Consider the following 23,099-nt stretch of genomic DNA (forward strand, 5'->3'; position numbering starts at 1 on the left):
AGAATATGTATATTCAGAAATTTCACCCAAATTGTGTAAGAGCAACCTTAAACTGGGGCAGTACAAAAGGAGTGCACCAAAACATAGCATGCCATTTCAGGTATGGCCCAGAAAGCAAAAGGTGATTCACTTTAACAAACATCCTTGAGACAGTGTTATATGGGTCAAGCCCCAGTAAAACAAACACCAAGAGACTATCCACACTCTTCTGTAATAGCAAATAAAATCTTAATTCATGTTTGTTGGAGCTGTGTAATTTACAAAGCCTGAATTATAAAAATTCATACACCTATATTAAGCATAATCTCACTGAATCAACACAACAACCCCTAATTGTAGATACTATGTTTCTTCCTATGGCTGACAAAGCTGAGGCCAGGTAATGTTTGGGATTTACTGGGACTTACCCAGGGGCATAAGTGCATCTGATGACACTAGCGCTGGTACCCAAACCTTTCATCCTCTAGCTGTGTGTTTTACTGTGTTTATGAACTCTGGTTTGCCATTCCCAGCCCAACCAGCTTTGTTACTCACAAAATGGGAGTGAGGGGGTAAACTCCTATAGTCTCCTAAGATCCAACAACTAGGTGAGAAATTACTACAACCCACACTTCGTTCAAAATAAAATAAAATAAAATAAAATAACACCAATAATTCAAAAGCTTTAGAGATGATGACAGAATATGTTAAGTTCAACTGTTAATTCCTGAAATTTATTTTTTATAAATATTTTTAGCATGATCCCCTCTTTCAACAAATCCTCCTTTACAATCTCTAATCAAATCCTCTATCAGAGAATCATCTCACCATCCCAGATTTATTAAAATTAAGGTGATTAGCCACTCCAGCCTCCACACCCAGAAACAAGACTAGCACCACCCAGGCATGTTTTGCTGAACTCAGCCTCTCCCAACACTCCCTGGAGTGCCTTTAAAATAACTTGGTCCTTCTCCAGATCTTTAGTTGGACCATAGGCACTTAGGTGGTAACAGGGCTTGACTTGACTTCTCTTAAACTCCCTGTTGACTTTCTGAAGAAGCTTTTAAATAACTCTCAAGGCAGAGCAGCTCAGAACTCAAGGTTTTCCCGCTCCTAGTTTAGTTGTGCTCTTCCCCTACAAAGCACTGGGAAAGGAAATGCTACTTAATCCCAAACACAAACACAAAATGAAATCCTCACTGACTGAAATGTAAAGAAGCTGCAAATGAGGTCAGGTGCTTGACAAGTACAGGAGGTATCATCTCTTTTGCAGGTTTCTCTGCAACATCCTCAATTTAGAAGAAAGAAAAGTGACAGATTTAATGAAGGGACTGAAGGTGGCACTGTCACAGTGTCACCTCAAAGTCAGGATGTCTAAAATAGTGTTCATTTTCTTAGTAGCTGCAGCATTTCTTCCTCTGTCTCTTTCTGCCATGGCTTCTGCTTCTCTTAAGCTAGAAACTTCAGGCATCCTTGACTGCTTTTTCACCCTTAGTCCCCACCCCACAGCTCACCGTTCTATCTTTCCACATAGTATGGTCAAATATAATTCCAAGGGTTAAAAAACAAACAAGGTTTCAGAGTTGACCAGTGGTGCAACCTCCACTCCGCTGCAAATCAACTATCAATCAGGAACCACAATTTGCTCATCAGTGGCTCCAGGAACTCACTGCTAGCAACACACTTGTAGCACCAAGGGCAAGGCCCTACACAGACTAACTAGTATGTCCTGTATGAACAGGAGCAGGCCTTGCCCTCCCTTCCCTGGTCAACCAGGCTGCCCAAAGCAACCAAGGAGACCTGAAATGCAACATCATCATCACACTACTCCTCAGCTCTGACTGCCTCCATTGTTCTCCACTGCCCAAGTACAGAGCCCAGCCTGATCTTACTCCTGTCTATGACTCAACTCTAGCCAGGCACACTTGCTGAGTGCCTACCATATGCAAATGTGGTGCTGGATGCTGGGAATGCTGAAATGAAAGTCACCCACTGCCCGCCATCCAATATAACTCATAAGCTTTCTAATACAGAATGTGTGTCTAAGAGAGAGAAATGAGAGGGGGTGAGAGTACATAAAACCATCATTGTATCAGAGTGTAGGAAGTAAGGCAGGAGTGGTGAGCACACAGAGGGCTGTGGGAATGCCACTAAGAGAAGACACACAGCCTCTGTTCTTCCCTCCCACTCTCAGCTTAACCAAGTCCCACTCCATAAACCAAGGTCTTATTCACTCTGGCCGACACCTCTCCCATCTCAGAATTCCTCAAGTGCTTATCAACATCACTCATTTTTAGTCATCCCAGGCTGACGTCATCTCTTGTATTTCTGTGGGTTAATTTTTTAATTACTTTTCTTATATGCAAGTTGTTTTTCTTCCTTCCCTGATTTACATAATGTGGAGGAAAAGAACAAGATTCTAGACGATGCAATATTATGGAAACTATATATAATTATTATGGCAAAGGCTATATACATGGAACTACTAGCAGTCACCAAGTCACATACAGACACAAAATAATACTTTTATCTCACTTTTAAAAGTACACTGTCCCCTCACTGCTACATCCTTACTTCTTAGCCTTTGTATCTAACCCAAAATGAGAGAGAAGACCCTTGGCAGTAAAAATAGCTAAAAACATTCCAAAATAAAATCTGCAAAAATAGTCTAAACTGGGCATGATGTAATTTCAGCCCTTGAGCAATGGGAGCATGAGGATTACTAGTATGAGGTCAAGTTGAGCTAAATGTGAGCTTAAAAGTCAACTTGGGTTGTTGTTTAGTGAGATTCTGTCTCAAAATAACAACAAAAAAAATGTTAAAGTGTGGTAGTACAGAGTTGTACTCCCAGCACTCAAAGGTGAAGGCAGGATGGCTGGGGGTTAAGCTCAGCCTCAGTTATATAGTGAGTTTGAGGCCAGCCTGGACCATACCCCCCAAAAGGCAGGGGAGTCTGGAGAGATTTTTTGGTCAGTAAAGCATTTACCATGCAAGCATGATCCCCAAAACCTCTGTAAAGAAGCATGGCTGACACTTGTGATCTCAGCAGTAGACTATCAAGGCAGAGAGAGACAGGCAGAGACATGAGGATCGATGGCCACAGCCTACCAGGTTTGCAACCTAGCCTAATCGTTGAGCCCTAGACCTGGTCTCAAAAAGACAAGGTAGATGGTACCTGAGGAATAATACCTGACATGACTTCTGGCTTCTACATGTATATGCACACATGTACATGCATATCCACACGGTATGTATGTATTCACACACAAACACATAGACACACACACAATGAATGAATGAATGAATGAATGAGGACAGTTATCAATTTTTAAAAAGTATAAGTTCTTCAAATAAATTCCTAAGTAGTAGACTGGAAGTAAGACTCAACAGATAAAGCACACATACATGGGAACTGGAGTTCAGATCCCCTGCGCCTATGTAAATATCAGTGAGGCCTGATGTCCCATCTATAATCCTAGTATTTGAGAGGCAAAATTAGGAATAAGAGCTAAAAGTGATGGAGAACGATCAAGAAAAACATTCAGTATCAACCTTTGACCTCCATAGGCATATATATAAAACAAACACACACACACACTCATACACACACACACACAGAGAGAGAGAGAGAGAGAGAGAGAGAGAGAGAGAGAGAGAGAGAGAGAGAGAGAGAGAGACAGGATGAAGAGATAGATCAAAGGTTAAAAGCACTGGTTGCTGTTCCAGAAGACCTGGGCTTAAACACCAGTACCCACATGGCAGCTAACAGTCAACTATATCTCCCATTCCAAGGGACTCCATGGGTACCAGGCACATACATGACACATAGCCATACATGAAAACAAAATACCCAAACACATAAAATAAAAAATTTAAAACAAAAATAGTAAATAGATGTCACATACAGTACCATAACTGTAGAGCTATTCTGTGTGAGACAATGATGTAATCCCAGTATTGTCTACTGTAAGGAGAGAAAATATTTGAGTCCCTTAACAAATAGCAACACCTTATATCCATCCAGGAGGCAATACTACTTCAGCATAATGGAGAATTGGTCTTGCCGGCAAATCTGTATAAATCTGAAGTAAGCACAAAGGTGACTGTTACAGATCAGTGGAGAGAAAGGATTATGAAGGTAAGACAAACATTCATATTGAATAAAAAATAAAGTTAAATCCCCAGCTCCAGCATTTACAAAAATTAATTCCTGGTGTATTCAACAAAGATATACGACAAGTAATACTCTTTAAAACTCTTAAAAGAAAATACAGGTACATTATAATTTCAGAATAGGAAAAATATGCATGGTCATTTTGAACAAATTCATGCCATGAATTCATTCAGTTGTATAAAAAAATTACATTACTCACACATTAATGAGTTCAATGAAAAGATGATAAACTCTTGACAGAAGGTATTTCAACCAATAATCGTCAATAGCCATAGTATATAAGGACTACCTATACATATACATCAGTAATAAGAAAAGAAGGCAGCCTAAAAGCTCTCTGAATCATAATTTAACCACAATGGGCCTCTAAGATGACTTGGCCAGTGCAAGCGCCTTCTACAAAGCTTAATAACCTAAATACAGTCTGCAGGACCCACATGCTGAAGACAGAGAAACTCCTCCCATTAGTTGTCCTCTGATTTACACACACACACACACACACACACACACACACACACACTGTGACCAGTACATATGCAGGCAATTGCATGAACATATACACATCACTAAATAAATAAATAAATAAATAAGTAAATAAATGTGAATAATTCTAAAGGTACTACTCTGATATCTAAGATTAAAGGAAAGAGCACAATGAGTTAGCATCTTGTCTCTCTCTCTCTTTCACACACACACACATATATATTTCATTACATATTATAACATGTATTGCTTCATACTATCTCAGTTTATATACAAAACTCTGAGATGTAGGAATAATATTCTATATTATTTTCTTCTATAAATGAGCAAAAACTTTGAATTTCCTGTTAATAATCCATATTTTTTTAAAACTCTCATTATATAAAATCTGTACCTGAGTGTTCATAGTAGCTTTACTCATACCAGTCCAAAACAGGAAACAACCCAGGGATCCTTCAATGAGTAAATGGTTAAACAGTCAAACAAGCACACTATGGGCCAGTATTTAGCAATAAAAAAGAAATGTACCCTGTTTTTTAAAATTACATTTATTTATTTGGGAGGAGGTACCACCCTCAAACGAGAAGTTCAGGGGACAACTTTCAGGAGTTAGTTCTTTTCCATTCTAATATGAGTTCCAGAGATTGAAGTCAAGTCATTAGGCTTTAACTGAAATTTAATGCTGAGCCATTTCATAGTCCTATTTTTTTTATTATTGTCACTGTGTATGCTTGTGTGCATTCTTGCATGTGTGTAGGTATATGTGGGTTCACAGATGTATGTGATATGTGTTTGGGATTAGGCAAGAAGCACATGCATCATAGAGCACATGCAGGAATCCGAACACAACTTTGCGGAGTTGGTTCCTCTTTCTGCTTTTTCATGGATTCCAGAAATTGAACTTAATTTGTCAGTCTTGCCTGACAAGTACCATTACCAAACCATCTCACCAGTCTACAGGAATGTAGTCTTGAAAAAAAAGTGAATCCTTTTTGTTAATTTTTAAAATTACATTTATTTGTTTTGTATTTGTGTGTGTGTGTGTGTGTGTGTGTGTATGTGTGTGTGTGTGTGTGCATACCAGCTGTAGCCACAGCACACATGTGGAGATCAAAGGGAAACTTGAGGGAGTCAATTCTCTTCCCACTCTGTGGGTCCTAGGATCAAACTCAGGTCACCAGGCTTGCTATCAAGCTCCTTTATTCGACGAGCCCTAAAAAAGTCAATCTTAAAAGACTATATGCTCACAGATCTACTTTTATTATATTCTTGACATGATAAAATTACATATGTGAGCCGGGCAATGGTGGCTCATGCCTTTAATACCAGAACTTGGGAGGCAGAGGCAGGTGGATTTCTGAGTTTGAGGCCAGCCTGGACTACAGAGTGAATTCCAGGATAGCCAGGGCTACACAAAGAAACCCTGTTTCGAAAAAAAACAAAAAAACAAAAAAAATACATATGTGGAAAAGAGATTATGGTGTCAATAACTACAGGACTAGGGATGGAGCATGGAAGAAAGAACAAGATTACAAAGGCAACAAGAAGGATCTCTGTGCTGGTCAGTATTTTACCTAGATCAATGTCAAGGTCCTAGTTGTGATGCTGCACTATCATTCTGTAAGTTATTAAGTACTGAAGAAAATTAAAGTTGTATACAATCTCTAATATTCTTATAACTGCAAGCAAATATATACAAATCTCACAATAAACCATTTCAAAAATGACAAAAAACAAAGTAATACTAATTGAAATCAAATCAAATAAATCACCAGAAAGCAATGTACATAATATCTCTATCACTTAGATGGCAATCATCACCCTCCCCATCAACCTAGCTCTCCAGCATGACTTACCATCCCCTATTCACAAGGCCATTCACTTTGGCCCTCCCCCTGTGCCTGTACTGTCTTTCCTGACCTACACTAGGCTGAAGTACTTTAAAGACAGAAGTGGTTTTTTCTTTATGTATATGTCCACAACCCAACAGCACCAAGCACATAGTATGTTCTATATAAATGGGTGTTGGGTTGAAATTAGTTCATTCTTCCTGTTCATACAAAGTGTCCCAATACTAGAGGAAGTAAGGATGGGAGGGGACTGGGAAGAACAAAACCCAGTAGTCAACAGCCAGGGACAAAGGCCTTGCAAGTTTTATGAAAAAAAGTCTGTGTAGAGAACATTTCAAGCTCTGAAGACACGATGTCAAGCTCTACAAATAACAGAATTAACTATTCCTAGTTTGGATCACTAGAAGAACACAATGAAAAGGTGGGCTGGCCTAGGCTCCTCTAGAAAGCATTTTAAAGGCTGCTGACAGTTTTTTTTCCAGAAATGATTAAACTCAAGAATTGCCCAGGGACAGAAGACTATTCTAAACACTAAGATCACTCAGAAACCTCACATTCTGTGTCTGGGCAAACATATTTGGCTGGTGGAGTTGAGAGAGGGTTCCCACGCCCTGAAAACAATGAGAACTCCTCACTCCTACTCCAAATACTTTGAGCATAAAAAGGCACAAGCAGTTGCTTTGCTGCTCCTAATGTTATCGGATAATTTTTCAAATTCTTACTCAATTACATATCCCTCTTATCTGCAATCTTCGCAGGCCAAGCAGGCCTGCTTTCACATCATGCCTACTAAGTCTACAGAACACAGTATCCCTCCCAAGTAATTCCTGCTCTCGTAAGCATTAGATCATTTAATGTCAAATCTTGAATGAAAGAGTAAGATGCATGCATGTGTTGAGGTGTATATTCATGTTTTCTTCCAAGACCAAAAGAAGAGGAAAATGGGACACAAAGGTAAAAGCCTAGGCAATTTCTGTTTCTGGCAAGATAATGATTGACTCTTTTGCTGCTGAATCCAGAAAAACTGGCATTTCTGGACCTATGCCTTTAACTCTAGAGGCAAGCCTAGTCTACAGAGAGTATTCCAGGGCAGCTACATAGAGAAACTCTGTCTTGAAAAACAAAGGAAGGAAGGAGGGGAGAAAGGGAGAGGAGGGAGGAAGGGAAGGAAATAAGGAGGAAATCTCTCTCTCTCTCTCTCTCTCTCTCTCTCTCTCAAACACACACACACACACATACACACACACACACACACACACACAGAATGGCACAAATCAGTTAACCAGAGACAACCTTTGGTGGTCAGAGTACTATTGCTGTTTGTGGAGGAAGTAGGTATTTCAAAACTGTGTTATTATTAGCCTTAACACACTCATATCAAAAATCTCATTAATCCAAGTAACGACACCATCTACCCCAAATGCTACAATGTTTGCTGACAGCAAAAAGCTGAGACAACTTACATCACCACAATTCACTGAATATAGATGAAGAGATAGAGCATAATTGACTTTAAAGATGCCTAAAACATATGGCCTATTTATGTCACTTAAAGACGAAACTTAAACTAGGAGTAGGAGCTCTAAGCCCAGGACAGGTCTGATCTGTTTCTGTCTTTCTCCTGAGATGGTAATCAGTATCTGGACTCCATGGTAACTCACTTAATTCAAACCATACTTCTTTTCATCATACATCATAAGAAAGAAATGGTACTGCATCTTTTCACTTTCTAGTTAAGAACTGAAACTCTGAGGGTGGAATGGCTTGTTCAGGATCAGGCAACTCACCCTTCAATGCCCGAAATCCATTCTTCCTATGAATGTATTTCTCAAATGCTATAACAATGAAAATATGAGCCATAATTATCAATGATGCTCATTTCAAAACAACAGGCCATTGCTTAGCCTATTCAAGGGGTGGAAAGAAAACATAACTGTGAAAACATTTCAACTATTCCTCCCTCAATCTGTCCACCTATGAGGCACATCTTCCTATCAGACTGTAATACTTAAGCTTAAGCAAATACCACAGCAAGCGCTCTCTGGGTCTGAGCCACTTTCCCACTAGCTAGAGTCCAGCCTCTCTGTGTGCAGGGGCCATCCAGGCACAGGCACTAGAACTAGGGAGAGTGTTGTCCTGAGAGCAGTTTTTGTGCCCATAAGTAGAAATGTCTCCCACAAGAGATAGCTTTAATATCTTAAGTAAGCAAGAATAATAAGCTCCAAAGACTTTAAAAAAAAAACCCCACCAATCAACCAAAAAACTTAGAGATAGTCTATTTTAACTCCTAATTTCACAAATGAGAAAACCAAGGCATGGACAAGTTAAATATGTACCAAGAAGACATTTAGAACATTGTATTAACTCCTTTTTGTTTTTGTTGTTGTTGTTGTTGTTTGTTTGTTTTTAGCTAAGAGACTGGGAAATAAGAAAAGACAACTAAACATGTATAACATCTCAAAATATCAAAGTTTTCAAGTGAACTCTTCTGGTGTCGGTAGTGGTGGTATTTTGAGGCAGAGTCTCATGTAGTCCAGGCTGGCCTTCAGCTCACTCTGTAGCCAAGGATGTCTAACTTCTGATCCTCCCCCCTCTACTTCTCACATTCGAGGGCATGCACGTTTGTGCCACTGTCTCCAAATGAATAATTTGAGCCTCACAGCAGTATTAAGTCAGCCTGGGCGAGTGCCCTGTTTTCATCACTTACTGGTGTGCTTTAGAGCAAGTCGTTTAACCTCAATTTGCTTCACCCGTGAAACTGGTATAATAGTTACCTCATAGAGCAATTGGGAAATTCTTGGACTAATATATGTAAAGCTTTCAAAACACTGCTTAGAACTATGAGGCCCTTAATAAATGCTAACCATCATCTTCATTACTAGTGAAAGTCAGAAACTGTTGTCCACATTTTGCAGATAAGAAACACAGCTCCAAAATAACTACCTGTAGTCAAGATGCCTCCTAAAGAGCAGCTTCCTCGTCAATAAGCTCTGGTACTGGTATATGCGTGCGCGCGCACGCGCGCGCGCACACACACACACACACACACACACACAGTCACAGACAGAGACAGCGAGACAGCGAGACAATGAGAGAGAGTGTATGTGAGTGTTTGGATTTGTTCAGAAACAGGATTTTTTTTAAGCTCCTGGCATAGCATGTCCTGACAAGTTTCACCCTCTTTGTTGGGTCCCTTGTTTTCTGTGCTCTAGCATCCTGTGCAGTCCTGGCCATCCCAGTTACCCTTGGATGGTGAAGTCTTCCCCAGGGAGAAAAACATTCAGACCCTGCCTTCTATGTCATGATTCTAACTACACAAGCTGGGCTTACAGCAGCACAGATAATGCCAACTTCCACAGTGCCTTTTGAGTTGCCTACCTACTGATTAATGCATTTAAAGCAAAACAGATTGGTGGGGAAGAGGTTCTGCCTTCTACCAACAGATGGTATCCTTAAAAAAAAAAAAAGAAAGAAAGCGGCACACATCCTAGCTGTTTTCCTTCCTCAGGAATATATATTTCAGTTTTAAGACCATCCATTCACAATGCACAAATAAGGTCAAGGCTACTAAATACCAAATGACTTGAAAAGCTAAGGAAGAGAGCTTTCCTGTTTGTCCCTTGGACCTTTCCTCTCCATGTGCTACAGACCATGCAGCTGGTTCTAGCCAGGTAATGGCTCTTACAAAATGCATGCTTTGAAACAGAATCCTGACAATTCCTTCTGTAAGTTAATGATCCTAACTCCTGGTCAAGACAGACCAAAATTTTCTCAAATTAGGACTTTTGAATATCTGTTTAAAATGATAAATAAGTCCTGGATAAGTACAGAATGTATTTTGCTTCGACTACAAAAAGGTCTAACTTTTTTCTGAACTGAGAATATCACACTAAATATTTTTCCTGTACAGTGGTTCACAACCATAATCTCAGCACTCAGGAGATTGAGGAATAAGTATTACTACAAGTTTCGGGCCAACCAGGAGTACAAAGTAAGCTCCAGAACTACAAAGAAAGACACTTTTAATGATGATGATGATGATAATAATAATATCTTTTCTGTTTTTCCTCTCTCTCCTCCCTACAAGATAGGATATATGACTGAAGAACTCTGAACAGCTCAAATAGTTCTAGGACATTAGATTCCAAAGAGGATAAGGGTGTGTGTAACAAATAATCACTTCTCACTTGCTGGGGAGCTCCATCATGCTGGATCATCAGTGCTTGTCTTTATGAAATGACAATAATCACAATGTTTAATCTATGTTAAATTTCAAGTAACTTTAGGGAAGGGAGTAGGCTTCTTTTGCAACAGAAAGGAAAAATTGCAGAAGTGTGTGGTGGCATGGCATTATGTGACATCCAATCTCAACTCAGACAACGGTTCAGTTTAGTTTATGAATAATTTTTGACTGTGAGTCTAGCCTTTAATGGCTGGGCCATCTCTCCAGCCCTAATTTGTAAATATTTTTAAAGTGCTTAACATGTGCTAGAAGCTGCACACATGCAAATAAAGTGGGCAGACATATGCAGAGGAAAAGAAAAGGCTTCTTGGAGGTGACTGTATCTAAGCTGAGCTTTGAAGGATAGATAAACTTACCAAGGAGAGAACCCAATTCTAGGAGAGAACAGAACATGGCAAAGCAAGCCTTAGCATGACAGTACAGAAACCAGAGACAGTTCAGTTCTGCAGCAGTATGAAATGTGAAGAGAATAAATGGGAAATAACGACTGTCAACAATCATACATGCCATGACCTAAGCACAATAGTGAGTGTCTGTTTGTTTCTAATCACTTCAGGGATTTATCAAGGTCAAACTTAAAAACTATTTGTAAAAGAAAGTATATTTCTAGATCATTCTTTTAGTCATTCATCATCATATTCAATAAATATTCACTAAAACCCACCATTTTGGTTATAATCATATTCTAGACATCTTTCCCATGTGAAAGGACTCATAATAAGAGCTATTTATTTAGCATTTAATAACTGTCATACATTAAGTTTTTATAGTACACTTGCAATAACAATAAGGTAAGCCTTCACTACATATCACAATAGAAGGTGCTTGGAACAGAACTTCAGTAATGAGCAAAAAGGTGATATGAGACTCGATCATATATAATTTCAACACTTATATTCTTTGCATTATATAAGACAACACTGAGACATTTCTACAAGCTGTTAGGGTGGCAGACACCTATAATGCCCACACAAAGGAAGCTAAGGCAAGAGAATCCTAAGTCTGAGGCCAACCTGAAAAACCTACATCTCAAAAGGCAAAGAGGGTGAGAGAGACAGCTCAGCTGTTACAGCTTGCCTTATAAGTAAAAGGACCACAGTTCAGGTTCCCAGAACACATATAAATGCTGGATGTGTGTAACTGTAGCTTTGAAAAACAGCTGATCCAAGGGGCTAACTGGTTAGTGAGACAAATTATATCAGCAAGCTGTGGGTTTAAGAGATTCTACCTAACAAGAATAAAGTGGCAGAACAATCAGGAAGATTCTTGACATCAACACACTAGCGCATGTACCCATTCATGCACAAACACATATTAAATTCATCACACACACACACACACACACACACACACACACAAACCAGTAACTCCTAGTAGAAGACTGAAATTCAAATACTCAAAACATAAGGCAGTACAAAATCAATCGATCTCCTGGGATATCTATTGTGAAGTACTATGTGGGTGAAATAGAAGCCCACAGAAGGCATCCCAGAATAGATGAGACTAGAAGGGTGGGATTTCAGCAGATGAACATGTTGGGCTGGGCAGGAAGAGAGGAACATTCCATGAGAGCAATCAGAACTCAGACTCTAATGACAACCAAAGTTCTAATGCCTGTTTGTAGGGAGACAGAACAGTCACCGAGGACAGACTCTGGATAAGTCATCAAATGAATTACACCTCATTTTCTTCATTAACTAAATGTGATGGCAGTAATATATTCCTTGTGTAAGGATTATGAAATATAAAGTATTCAGGATAATGCCGAGTACACAGTAATCCCAAACAATATTGTAGCTAGTAGTGAGTATGTTAAAGGAACAACAAGCAGTCCAGACAGGTCTTCAGTTCTCTGAAAGCCCAAAAGACAGCATGGCTGGAATGGTAGGTTGTAACCAGATGAGAGACTGAGTTCATGTCTACCTAAGAAAGCTGTTCTCTATTCAGCAGGCAATGTGTAATCAGCCATTAGGGGAAATGTCATATCCATAGCCTTCAGAGAGACTCTCCCATGGGAGTGCCCTCCCCTTGGCATCTGGCTCACTTATGACCCCTTCTATAGAGGTGTAATGCCCTAGAGGCTGGTTCTAGCAAGGTCTATAGGAAAATAGATATTACATTTGTCAGCTTCTAACAAGGCCAAGAGTTTCCTTTCTTCTCTTTCTGCTGTACACTGTCTCCTAAAAATAAAGTAATGGCTGAGATAAAATTATTAACCCAACCCTCTAGAGACAGTTCACTTTTTGCCTTTTATCATTAAGGTTAAACCAATTTTCTCCAAAGCAGTTTCAGTAACTTACAGTACTTTTTTTTACTTTTTAAAACTTGGTAATTCCTAGCTTTTTACCTTGTTGTCTAATCTTACCTTTTATCTGTTTTCCTATGCATGGTTATTACAATTCTCTTGTTTTTAATATTATATTATGAAAAAAATTAAAGCATATTATACTAACTAACATTTGGTTATATTCACTATCTTAGCACTAATAGTTCTATAGATATATAAATTGCATACTTTTAAAATTTTTTTAATTACAAGAGTTTCTTGTAGCTTAGGCTGGCCTCAAACTGGCTAAGTAGCCAAGGATGACCTTGAACTTCCTGATCCTCCTGCCTCCACCTCCCAGAGTGCTAGGATTACAGGCCTGCACACTACCATACCAGGCTAATGTAGCATTTATTGGAGATCAAACTCGGGGTGCTAAGAATCAAACCCACAGTTTCAATAGATATGAGGCAAGCATTCTGCAACTAAACTACATCCTCAGCCCTAAATTTTCTGCTTTAAATATGTGCAGCTTATTGAATGTCTTTTAAAACTTAAAAGCAAAACCAAGCTAGCAATGGTGACATATACCTGTAATCCCAGCACTCAGGAGACAGAGGCAGGAAGGTCACTGCAAGTATGAGGCTAGCCTTGTATACAATGAAAGTTCAAGATCAGCCAGGGCTATCTAAAACCTGGTCTCTAAACAAACAAAACATTTTAGCAAATTGTTTAAAACCTAGAAAATGTATTAATTAATATAATTATTAAAAAGTATTAAAATTTTATTGTTAATAAAATACAATGCTCATATTAAGAACATAGCTACATATTCATAATATGAAAATATAAATGTATACATTACAACTTTAACTCTAAAAAGTTATTGAGATAGTGATTATAAAAATATTATATGGCTTATAAAATATTGGTATAGAACATGTTTTAAGAAAGAGAATCTTGCTGGGCAGTGGTGGCGCACGCCTTTAATCCCAGCACTTGGGAGGCAGAGGCAGGTGGATTTCTGAGTTCAAGGCCAGCCTGGTCTACAGAGTGAATTTCAGGACAGCCAGGGCTATACAGAGAAACCCTGTCTCAAAGAGAGAGAGAGAGAGAGAGAGAGAGAGAGAGAGAGAGAGAGAGAGAGAGAGAGAGAGAGAGAGAGAGAGAATATCTTAGGGGTTGGAGAGATGGCTCAGCTCCTTTTCCAGAGACCTCGGATTTGATACCCAGTACCCACATGATGGTACACGACCTTCTATAACTATAGTTCCAGGGGATCCAACACCCTCTTCTTGCCACTGCAGGTACCAGGCACACATGTGGAACAAAGACATACATTCAAGCAAAACACTCATATGTACAAAAATAAAAATGTTAAATTTTAAAAATAGAGTAAGAAAACACCTATGTTCATAGCAGCATTATTCCAACAGGTAAAGGGTAGAAGTAACCAAGTGCCCATGAACAAATAACTGAAAAACAAAATGTGACAGATTAAGTCACACAGTGGAGTGTCATTCCACCTTAAACACATGGCGACATGGATGAGCCTTAAGGACAATACACTAAGGCTACACTACACTAAAATGAGCCAGTCACAAATGGGTAAGTTATATGAGGTGCCTAGAGCTGGAGACAGAAATTAGAGGGGTGGGTGCCTGGAGCAAGAGACAGAAAGTACAGGGTTACTATTTGGTGGATACAGAGCTCCCCGTCTGCAAAAATGAAGAGTTTATGGATAATTGATAATGGCTCTAAGCAATGTCAATATAGTTAATGACACTGAACAGTACACTCAAGAACAGTTAATATAAAAAACTTATGTGCATTTAACCACAGTTTAAAAAGAAATGAGAGTTTCTACACATTGTCATCAAAGGTATTCGTCAATCATTTTTAAAGCTCTCCTTCTGTATTTCCAAACTAAGTTTCATCAAAAGTAACTTTCTGAGATTCCCCACTGAAGCTACTTCTCTTGAATTGTATTACTAGAAACCACACACTGACTTTTTCCTTCTGGCATCATGCAGTAGTTTCCTAATGTAGCCATCAGAAGTCTAGGATGTGGGGCAGATATGACTCTCCTGAAGAAAGGCTTTCTTGCAGAAGGGGACCACACTGTGCAGACAGTAGGATTTGAAAAGTCAGCATCTGGGAGCTAGCTGATGCTGAAAATATACCAAGCTAGGTCATATTCTATAAACTTCACAAAGGCTTATCTTTGGCTTTTAGCCTGGATGGTATAAAAATCAATGAGATCCCAAAGGGCTTCTCCCAAGGGAATTTCTGTCTATCCTTTCTAGAGATGAGTGCCTAACATGGCAAAGGTAAGGAGTAGTCCTAGGCAGCTCCCATTTGCTGCTGTTTTGCAGTCATGTGGCATGGTCTAGTTCCTAGCATTCCTTTAGCACCCTGCAACTCTGGGTGCCTGAATTTTCCTAAGGAGTTTGGTTTTCTTCTAGGAGTCCACCCTATTGCTGAATCTCTATGTTTCCTAGATGAGGGCAGAGCATCAGTCATCTCCCAGGAAGATGAGAGCATCTGCTTGAGGATTCCAAAGAGATGTTTTACTGCAGCTTTTCACAAACTGATTATATTTAAAGTTCCCTTGGGGAGTAAGGGGATGGAGGTTGGGAGGAAAGACACTTTAGAGAAAAGACCTTTGTTGGCATAAGCTAGGAACTCCTCAGCCCTCCCCTGAGAACAGCCTTTTTAATAACCCCAATTGGCATTCCCAAGCATGAGTGCACACACAATATGGATAGAGTTGAAATCTCATCTCCAGCTCCCAAAGGGTACCAAAAGAGTTAAACTGTTCCAGGAAATTGATTTGCTCTTTTCCTATCAAAATGCTCCAGGTGCAAATTATAAAAAGTTCATTTCTCTCTCAATATAATGGTATACACTGTAATCTCAACATTTGGGAGGCTAAGATAGGAGAATCTCTGTGAGTATAGTAAGACCCAGTCTAGGCAGATCTCTGAGTTTGAGGTCATCCTAGTCTATACAGAGAGTTCCAGAACTACATAAAGACACCCTGTCTCAAAAAAAAAAAAAAAAAAAAAAAAAAAAACCCAAAAAACAAAAAACAAAAAACAAAAGAACAGCAACAAAAAACTCTGTCTCAAAACATAAAAATGACAATAAATTTATTTCTTAGCTCTGTGGTGCAAAAAGTAGAAGTAGTAGACTTAACACCTAATTAAGAAAGGACCTAGAGGTATTGTGGGTAGTAATATGAATTCACCCAAGTCCTACCGAGACAATCATCTCTAGTCTATGCCTCACTCTTCATAGTCTATGTCCACTATCCAGTGCTTAAGTGCCAGCAAAGATGCTAACAGGCTAGAGGTCAAATGTACCAGTTTCTAATCATGAATCTCAACAAGAGAATTTCCAGAATTTCCTGTAAAGTAGTACTTTATGAATGAAAAAAAACTATGAAAGAAGACTAAGAATATTAGTGCTTTTGGGTTGGATACTGAAAGACATGAATTTTTCAAAGTAATCTAAAGACCCACAAAGCAGAAATAGTGGTGGTTTTTTAAAAGCCACATATCAGGGAGCATTGCCCCCACCCCTGAAAACCACACTGAGGTAGGACTGCTGCGGAAACCTCAGAAATTCCTCAGAGCACATGCAAGCAGGTGCTTTTAAAGAATAATAACAGAAGAGAACAAAATAACAGAAGAGAGTCCAAAGTCTACAGAAAGTCTACTTAGTTCAAACAATTCTGACTAAAAAAGCAGATACATACAATATTTTCAGACAGTTTACCTATTCATGCATAAAAGGAAATTAATGTTCTGAGAGTATGGGAGATTTTTAGTGGCGATGGGTTTGTTTTATTTTTGTTTTGTTTTGTTGTGTTTCTGAAACAAGACCTCACTTTACCCCAGACTGGCCTCAAACTTTCTAAATTCTCCTGCCTTAGCCTCTCAAGTACCAGGACTGCAGGCATGAGCCACCATGACTGGCCAAAGGATTTAAATGACAGGGACATGACACATTTTGTTACTCCTCAACAAACTTCAACTAGAACTGATTCATTCCTACTCCGGCTTCCTATCATTTAGCAGCTGGTGCTTAGAAGGTGAACCCTCAAGGCAGCCTGACTAATTGGCAAGTAGACTCTACAGTCACTGAGTACTCACAGGTGCCAGATACTGAGCTACAAGAAACCTGCAGACCAGCTAGCTCCTTTATTCCTTACAGGAATAGGAAATGCACACTATTTTGTCAATTTTCCAATTAAAAAACTGAGACTCAGACAAGACATGTAACACAGTAGAATGAAGGTTTAAACCTGGATTCTCTGCCTCCAACACTAAATTGATAGCTGAATAACATTTAAAAAAAATCTTGGCATCTATAAGAGAAGTAACTCTGAGCTACTTCTACAGAATGCATTAAACTTGGAAACTGTACTTGTAGAGGGTAGGGGTTCACATCTGTATTCCTAGACTCACAAGGCTAACTCAGAAAGACTGTCATAAATTCAAGGTCAACCTGAATTGCAGAGTGAATTTCCAGGCTCCCATGGCCTACACATTGAGACCCCGTCTCTAAGAAGGAAAACAAACAAACAAACAAATAGAACACAACTTTTTGAAAAGCTGGAATTCGCCAGGCATGGTGGCGCACGCCTGTAATCCCAGCACTTCGGAGGCAGAGGCAGGCGGATTTCTGAGTTCGAGGCCAGCCTGGTCTACAGAGTGGGTTCCAGGGCAGCCATGGCTACACAGAGAAACCCTGTCTCGAACGCCCCTCCTCCCCAAAAAAAGAAAAAGGAACAAACAAAGAAAGAAAAGCTGGAATTCTTAATTCTGATAGAAGGTAAGGTAGTAAGCCACAGTGCCAACCCCAACCCAAGGTCCTTTGAATTCAAATTATATAGTCTTCCATCATGAGTGTGGTTCTAGAAATGTAAGCTCGACAGGGGTCTAGTATTCTGTCTTCTTGACGGATGTAGAAAGGCCTAGAACACATACTAAGCACTCAACAAATAGTTAATAAACAAATCAAGGTACTAAAGGTGCCACTTTTGACTGTGTGACCTTGAAAGGGTTTTTACCCTCCCATAGCCTCAGTTTCCTCAGATGACAATACTTCCTGGAGAGATGTGACACTTATAAAGTCCACTCTTTGGAATACCATGGAGCATGATGAACACCCAAAGTAAACTGTTAGCACACGGCTGCTATACATCACTATTATAGATCACACACATTTGCCTTAAGAATTGTTTTCATCATGAGCAGATGGTATTTTCACTGGGAAGGTACAGAAGTCCATAGAACAACTCCTACCTTCAGATCTGCTACCACCTAGCTGTGTGACCTTGAACAAACCTCTCCAGTTCTCTACATTCTCCTTAGCTGTAAACAGAGGGACTAAATCAAATCAGCTCCAAAAGCATTCACAGGCAACTCCTTGAGCGCGAGCTCAGGGTCAGCCACCTACCAAATTCTACACTCCTGAATAGAGTCAATGGAAAAATATTGACACAAAACAAAACAAAAAAAAAACAGTCTTTAGTCTGTGGCAGGGTTGAAGAGAAACTCCAAATAGCTAACTGCATTACATCATCTCAATGAGCAATATTTGTAAATATACAAAGTATTTCATTTTTGAGACAGTCATGAGAAGCTAGTTACCAATTTTTAAAAAAATCAGCAGTTCTGATACCTGTTAGCCCTGAGCCTTCAAAAAAAAAAAATCACCAACATATAAAAATCACTTTTATCTTAGTCAAATGTGTACTTATAGAGAACCACCTGAGAAAGTCAAAGTTATTAACTCTCCCTGTGGCAACAGTTAAGAATAGGATGTATTTTTTTTAATGACATATCTGGCTAAAACCATAGGGAGTGCATTACAAAAGCAGAATGCACTGCATTTGGACAGGACATAGAGGCCAGTAGCCATTGTTTACAAAAACACGCTGGGATTATGAATAATGACAAGAGGCCAAGACCCCAGTTATAACTCAAAAACCACACCTCTCAATTCCAATCCAACTGAAGCTTTCAGCATTCAACTACTCTATCCTTGTAATAAATCTGACCAATATTTGCAGTCAAGAGGATTGAAGGTCCCTTAAGCCGCCTCCTGCATTGACCAAACTGATAATATTTTTTTTTAAAAAAAATCCTGAAGACACAATGCTGACTTTAAACTGTCTTTCAACCTTCTAAGAGATAAAAGGAACTACCCATTTCACATTCTACCTCTAACCCACATCCAAGGCAATCATCAGAGAGGAGACATGGCCTTTCCCAAGTCCTCTAAGATAGGAAAAGGTCTCCTTGCATTGGTGCAGGGAATGGAGTAGGGGCCCCTCCCTCTCTACTCTGAAACAAAGGAAAAACCCAGAGCTCCAACCATGTGGTATAACATTCAAGGCCACCCACCTCTCCCACTTCCCAGCTAAGGTCTCAATGAACTGGAGCCACATGTCTCCTGCCAGTGACTGGTCAGAAAGGGGCAGTGCCTTGCATGAACACAGGCTAGGGCTCCTTCACAGGCATGGCACCTCTAATGGGAAATGCTCGAGAAGGAAAAGCCATGTGGGTATAGGTTTTGATTTGAGAAGCCAATTTAAGCAGTGGACTAGATGAGGAGACAACACTTGGCTTCCCCAGGTCTACATTCTGCCTTACCCCTTCACATTTTTGCTGAGGAAATGGACCTTTCAAAAGCACGTATTCTGGAGCAGAGGGTGACAGTGCAGAAGGGTTAAACAATTATGCCTTCTATTTTCCAGTTTCAGCACCACTCTGAAACCCTAACAGCCTAACTCTGTTAAGGTTTAGCTGAGGGTGGAAACCAGTTTGAATGACCTTATTCTTTCTGGTCTGTGATCTTTGATTGTATGCAGGGTTACCACGGGCCAGCAAGAACTAGGTACACCCAATATGGCTAGGGACTTCCTGAATCCAATGTCTTGGCAAATCTCAAGCTTTAATACAGTACACCAGAAAAACCCCACCTCTCCCAGGTCTCTCCAAATGGAATACCCTTCTCAAGGTTGCCTTTCCATCTGGACTTCTCTCCAACCTTTGAAATAAATGTCTAAACACCTGTCAGATTTCAGCTGTCCTTCAAGGAAGCTTGACTCAAGACACCCAAAGGCAAATTGCAGCTTTTTTTTCTCTCTCCGGAGAACCTTCTGCCCCTCCCCCACCCTGCCCAGCCTTTGGGAAAGAACTGCCAAATTAATGGCCAGCCCCACAAAGATATTCCTAAAGCCCACTTCCAGTGCCTGTGGCCCCTGACACTGCTGATCATTCCAAGGCTCTGATCCACCTATGAAACCACCTCTGGGGTCAACTTGCCACCTGCTCCACCCAAGAAACAAACGCCCTGAAAACTGGGGTGGAAACGCATGCTTCACCAATCTGCAGAACATACGCTTTATGCTAATTTTCAAAATCCTTACCTTTGACCTGAGTATCGTACTCTGCAATGATCTCCTTATCCTTTTTGAATTTGGCTGGAGACGTCATGTTTTCCTTCTTTCTTCCAAATCCGAATTGTGAATTGATAGATCCACGGGAAAAATCCAACCACTGTTATCAATTCCTCCAAGGCCACTTCTCCCACGGGCAGAGAAATGCCCCGCGGTGGTATCCAGAGCTCCAGGAGAGCACGAGCGGCGGGATGGGCAGCCGGCTACCGCACACACATGCAGACTGTGGGCGCTGAGGCCGGGGGTGGGGAAGTGGGGGGCGGCGGCGGCTGGCTTATGTACTAAAGCCCTAACCACAGCCGCAGCATTAACCAGGAGAACTGCAGCGCCCGGAGGCTGGCCTGGGGTCTGACATCAACGACACAGGCGGGGAGTGGAAGTCCTTCCGCACAACATGGTGTAGGGGATGCGGGGGTGTGGACGCGCCCAGTTGTGTCCCTAGGAGGGAGTGGGTTTGTCTTGGGGTGCCAGGGGAGGGCTAGGCGTTCTTCGCGGGATTTTTTTTTTTAATGGTACCAGCCCAAAGATGCTGCAAATCAAATCCCAAAAGGGTGCCGCTAAAGCGCAGAGTGGATCCGAAGTCCTTTGCTCCGGTTCACTAGCCTGTAAATGCAAGAAAAGGGGGGAGGGGGCGATCAGTCGAGGGCAGATCCTAATCGCAACAGGGGTGGGGTCGGGGATGACACTCCAAGTCCAGCTTTGGCCCATTCATCTTGGCCTAACAACGCCCGCTCGGCTCGAAGACCCGGAGCGGCGATGTTGGGAGGAAGAAGGCTCCCTCCAGATTTTGTTTTAAGGCAGAAAGAGAACACTTTGGAGCAGCGGGCAGCGCGTGCTCCGGGCGGAGACTGCGGCGGGAAAGCAGAGCTGCGGGTGGGGACTGCGGCACCTCGGCGCTTTCCCAGCCTAGCTAGCTCAAGAGGGGTCCTCCCGCCTAGCCCGAGACGCGGCCCCTGACCTCCGGCTGGGGCACCTCCCAGACATCTACAGGATCAATACCAGAGGGGACAAACCAGACGGGCACAACTTTTCTTCCCCTGCCACCCCTCCTCCCAGTTGTTTTGTTTTTGGTAACTAGCTTCTCCTGGCAGCAAAACGGGGGGGTGAAAGGGGGACGCTGCAGGAAGGGCCCGCTCCGCACGGGACATCCAGGAAAACAATGTGGTCGACAGAAGCAGGAAACGGGCTAGAGGCGAGGGTCTAAACCGGGAAAACCCGGCGATGGGAGGCGGCAGGCAGCGGTCGCCTCCCCCGAGCCAGGTATGAGGGTGACTCTAAATGGCACCCCCAGTATTTTTTGTCCTCCAAGCTTAGGGATCACAAATACCGCACCCGATCCCAGTCGGGTGGGAGGCATCAGATCAGTGTTAGTCGCTCCAGGAGGCGCGAGAGGCGGCGGCAGGGAGGCTGAGGGAAGAGCTCCAACGCGGCGGCGGGCCCCTGCCTCCTAGGCCGCCCTGTCCCCGCCGGCGCACAGGCGGCTTCAGGCAGTGTCGCCTACTCCCGGAGGCTGGAGGAAGGGCCGCGCGCAGGAAGAGCGAGCAGAGGCCGCGCGGTGCGGGAGGACAGGAAGCGGGAGGCGGGCGTGAGGTGGGGTCCCGAGGCGAGAGAGAGAGCCCGGGCCAGCTCGAGCCGCCCAGGCTTGGACGACCAGAGAGGGCGCCGAGAGGACGGCTTTGGGGGCGAGGCGGTGAGAGAAACCGCGGCGGACTGCAACGTGAAGTGCAGGATGTTGGCAACTTTAGGGACCCGCATGAGGTTTGGGTATCAGAGTGGGTGGAGAGCCCTGGGAGTCAGACTGGAGGGCTGGACGGAGAGAGCGCCCTGCAAGCCGGGAGGAACACCCCATCTTTCCGGGTCCTGGGCTGGCAGCCAAGGCTGGGAGACCAGGGACGAGGCCAGCGGACCGTTACGGCGAGGCCCCTAGGTGGACCCGGCCAGCCGTGTGCAAAGGGGCTGCGGGAGGGCGGTGTCGCCGCGTGAGGACAGTCCTCGACAGTGCAGGGATGGGCGGAGAGATGAACAGTCCTGAGAAGTATTATGGGCTGCACTGGGGGATTTGGAGGGCCGGGAAGGGCGGTGTGAGGACCACGGGCGGCGGCACCGCTAAGGCGGCGCCGAGAGCAGCAGCATCCGCAACGCGTCCACCCGCCCAGCCCCGGTTTGTTCAGTCAGAGCGGCAGCCGGGCATACGGGGAGGGAAGGGGAGAAGGAGCCTTTACCTGGCTCTGCCGCGACGGGTCCCAGGCCCAAGGTTCCGCTTCCCACTTAGCGTTCTCCTCCCCGCCACCCTCTTCTACGCAGTTCGGCCCCCCAGTTCCCTAAGGAGACTCCGCCAACTCCGCAAGACCCCGCCGGGAAGCAGAACCCACCCCTTTGCCAATCACCGCCCGCCTTCTATCGACTGACGGGGCCTCTAGCCAATAGGAATAACTGATCCATAGACGCCCGTAGTAGAGGCGGGGCTGACGAAACTTAGAGGTGTGGCAAACACTAGCTGCTTAGGCGCAGTCCCAGTGTGAGCTCCTCCCCGGCCTGTGGAAGCCTAAAGTAGAACTGATAGGCGGGATAAAATGGAAGCGACAACCAAACACAAACTCGCAAGAGAAGACAGGACCAATCGGACCAGG

At 42.3% G+C, this 23,099-nt stretch overlaps 1 protein-coding gene across 5 annotated transcripts in view; it reads right to left on the reverse strand.

Moving 5' to 3' along the window:
- Srgap2 (SLIT-ROBO Rho GTPase activating protein 2) overlaps positions 1-22,849 on the reverse strand; it is a 248,152-nt gene extending 225,303 nt beyond the window's left edge. The window contains exons 1-2 of one of the 5 annotated variants that reach the window (XM_052201078.1): positions 22,692-22,849; positions 20,440-21,072 (exon numbers count right to left, since the gene is read on the reverse strand). In XM_052201078.1, the coding sequence (XP_052057038.1) occupies positions 20,440-20,506 (67 nt within the window). In that variant the 5' untranslated portion in view covers positions 20,507-21,072; positions 22,692-22,849. Of the gene's footprint in view, positions 1-20,439; positions 21,073-21,801; positions 22,010-22,691 lie in introns of those variants that run through there. The other 4 variants (XM_052201076.1, XM_052201077.1, XM_052201079.1 and 1 more) reach the window with 4 other exon arrangements.
- Positions 22,850-23,099: the final 250 nt, after the last annotated feature.

Source organism: Apodemus sylvaticus, chromosome 12, assembly GCF_947179515.1.
Source record: "Apodemus sylvaticus chromosome 12, mApoSyl1.1, whole genome shotgun sequence".
Taxonomy (NCBI): Eukaryota; Metazoa; Chordata; class Mammalia; order Rodentia; family Muridae; genus Apodemus; species Apodemus sylvaticus.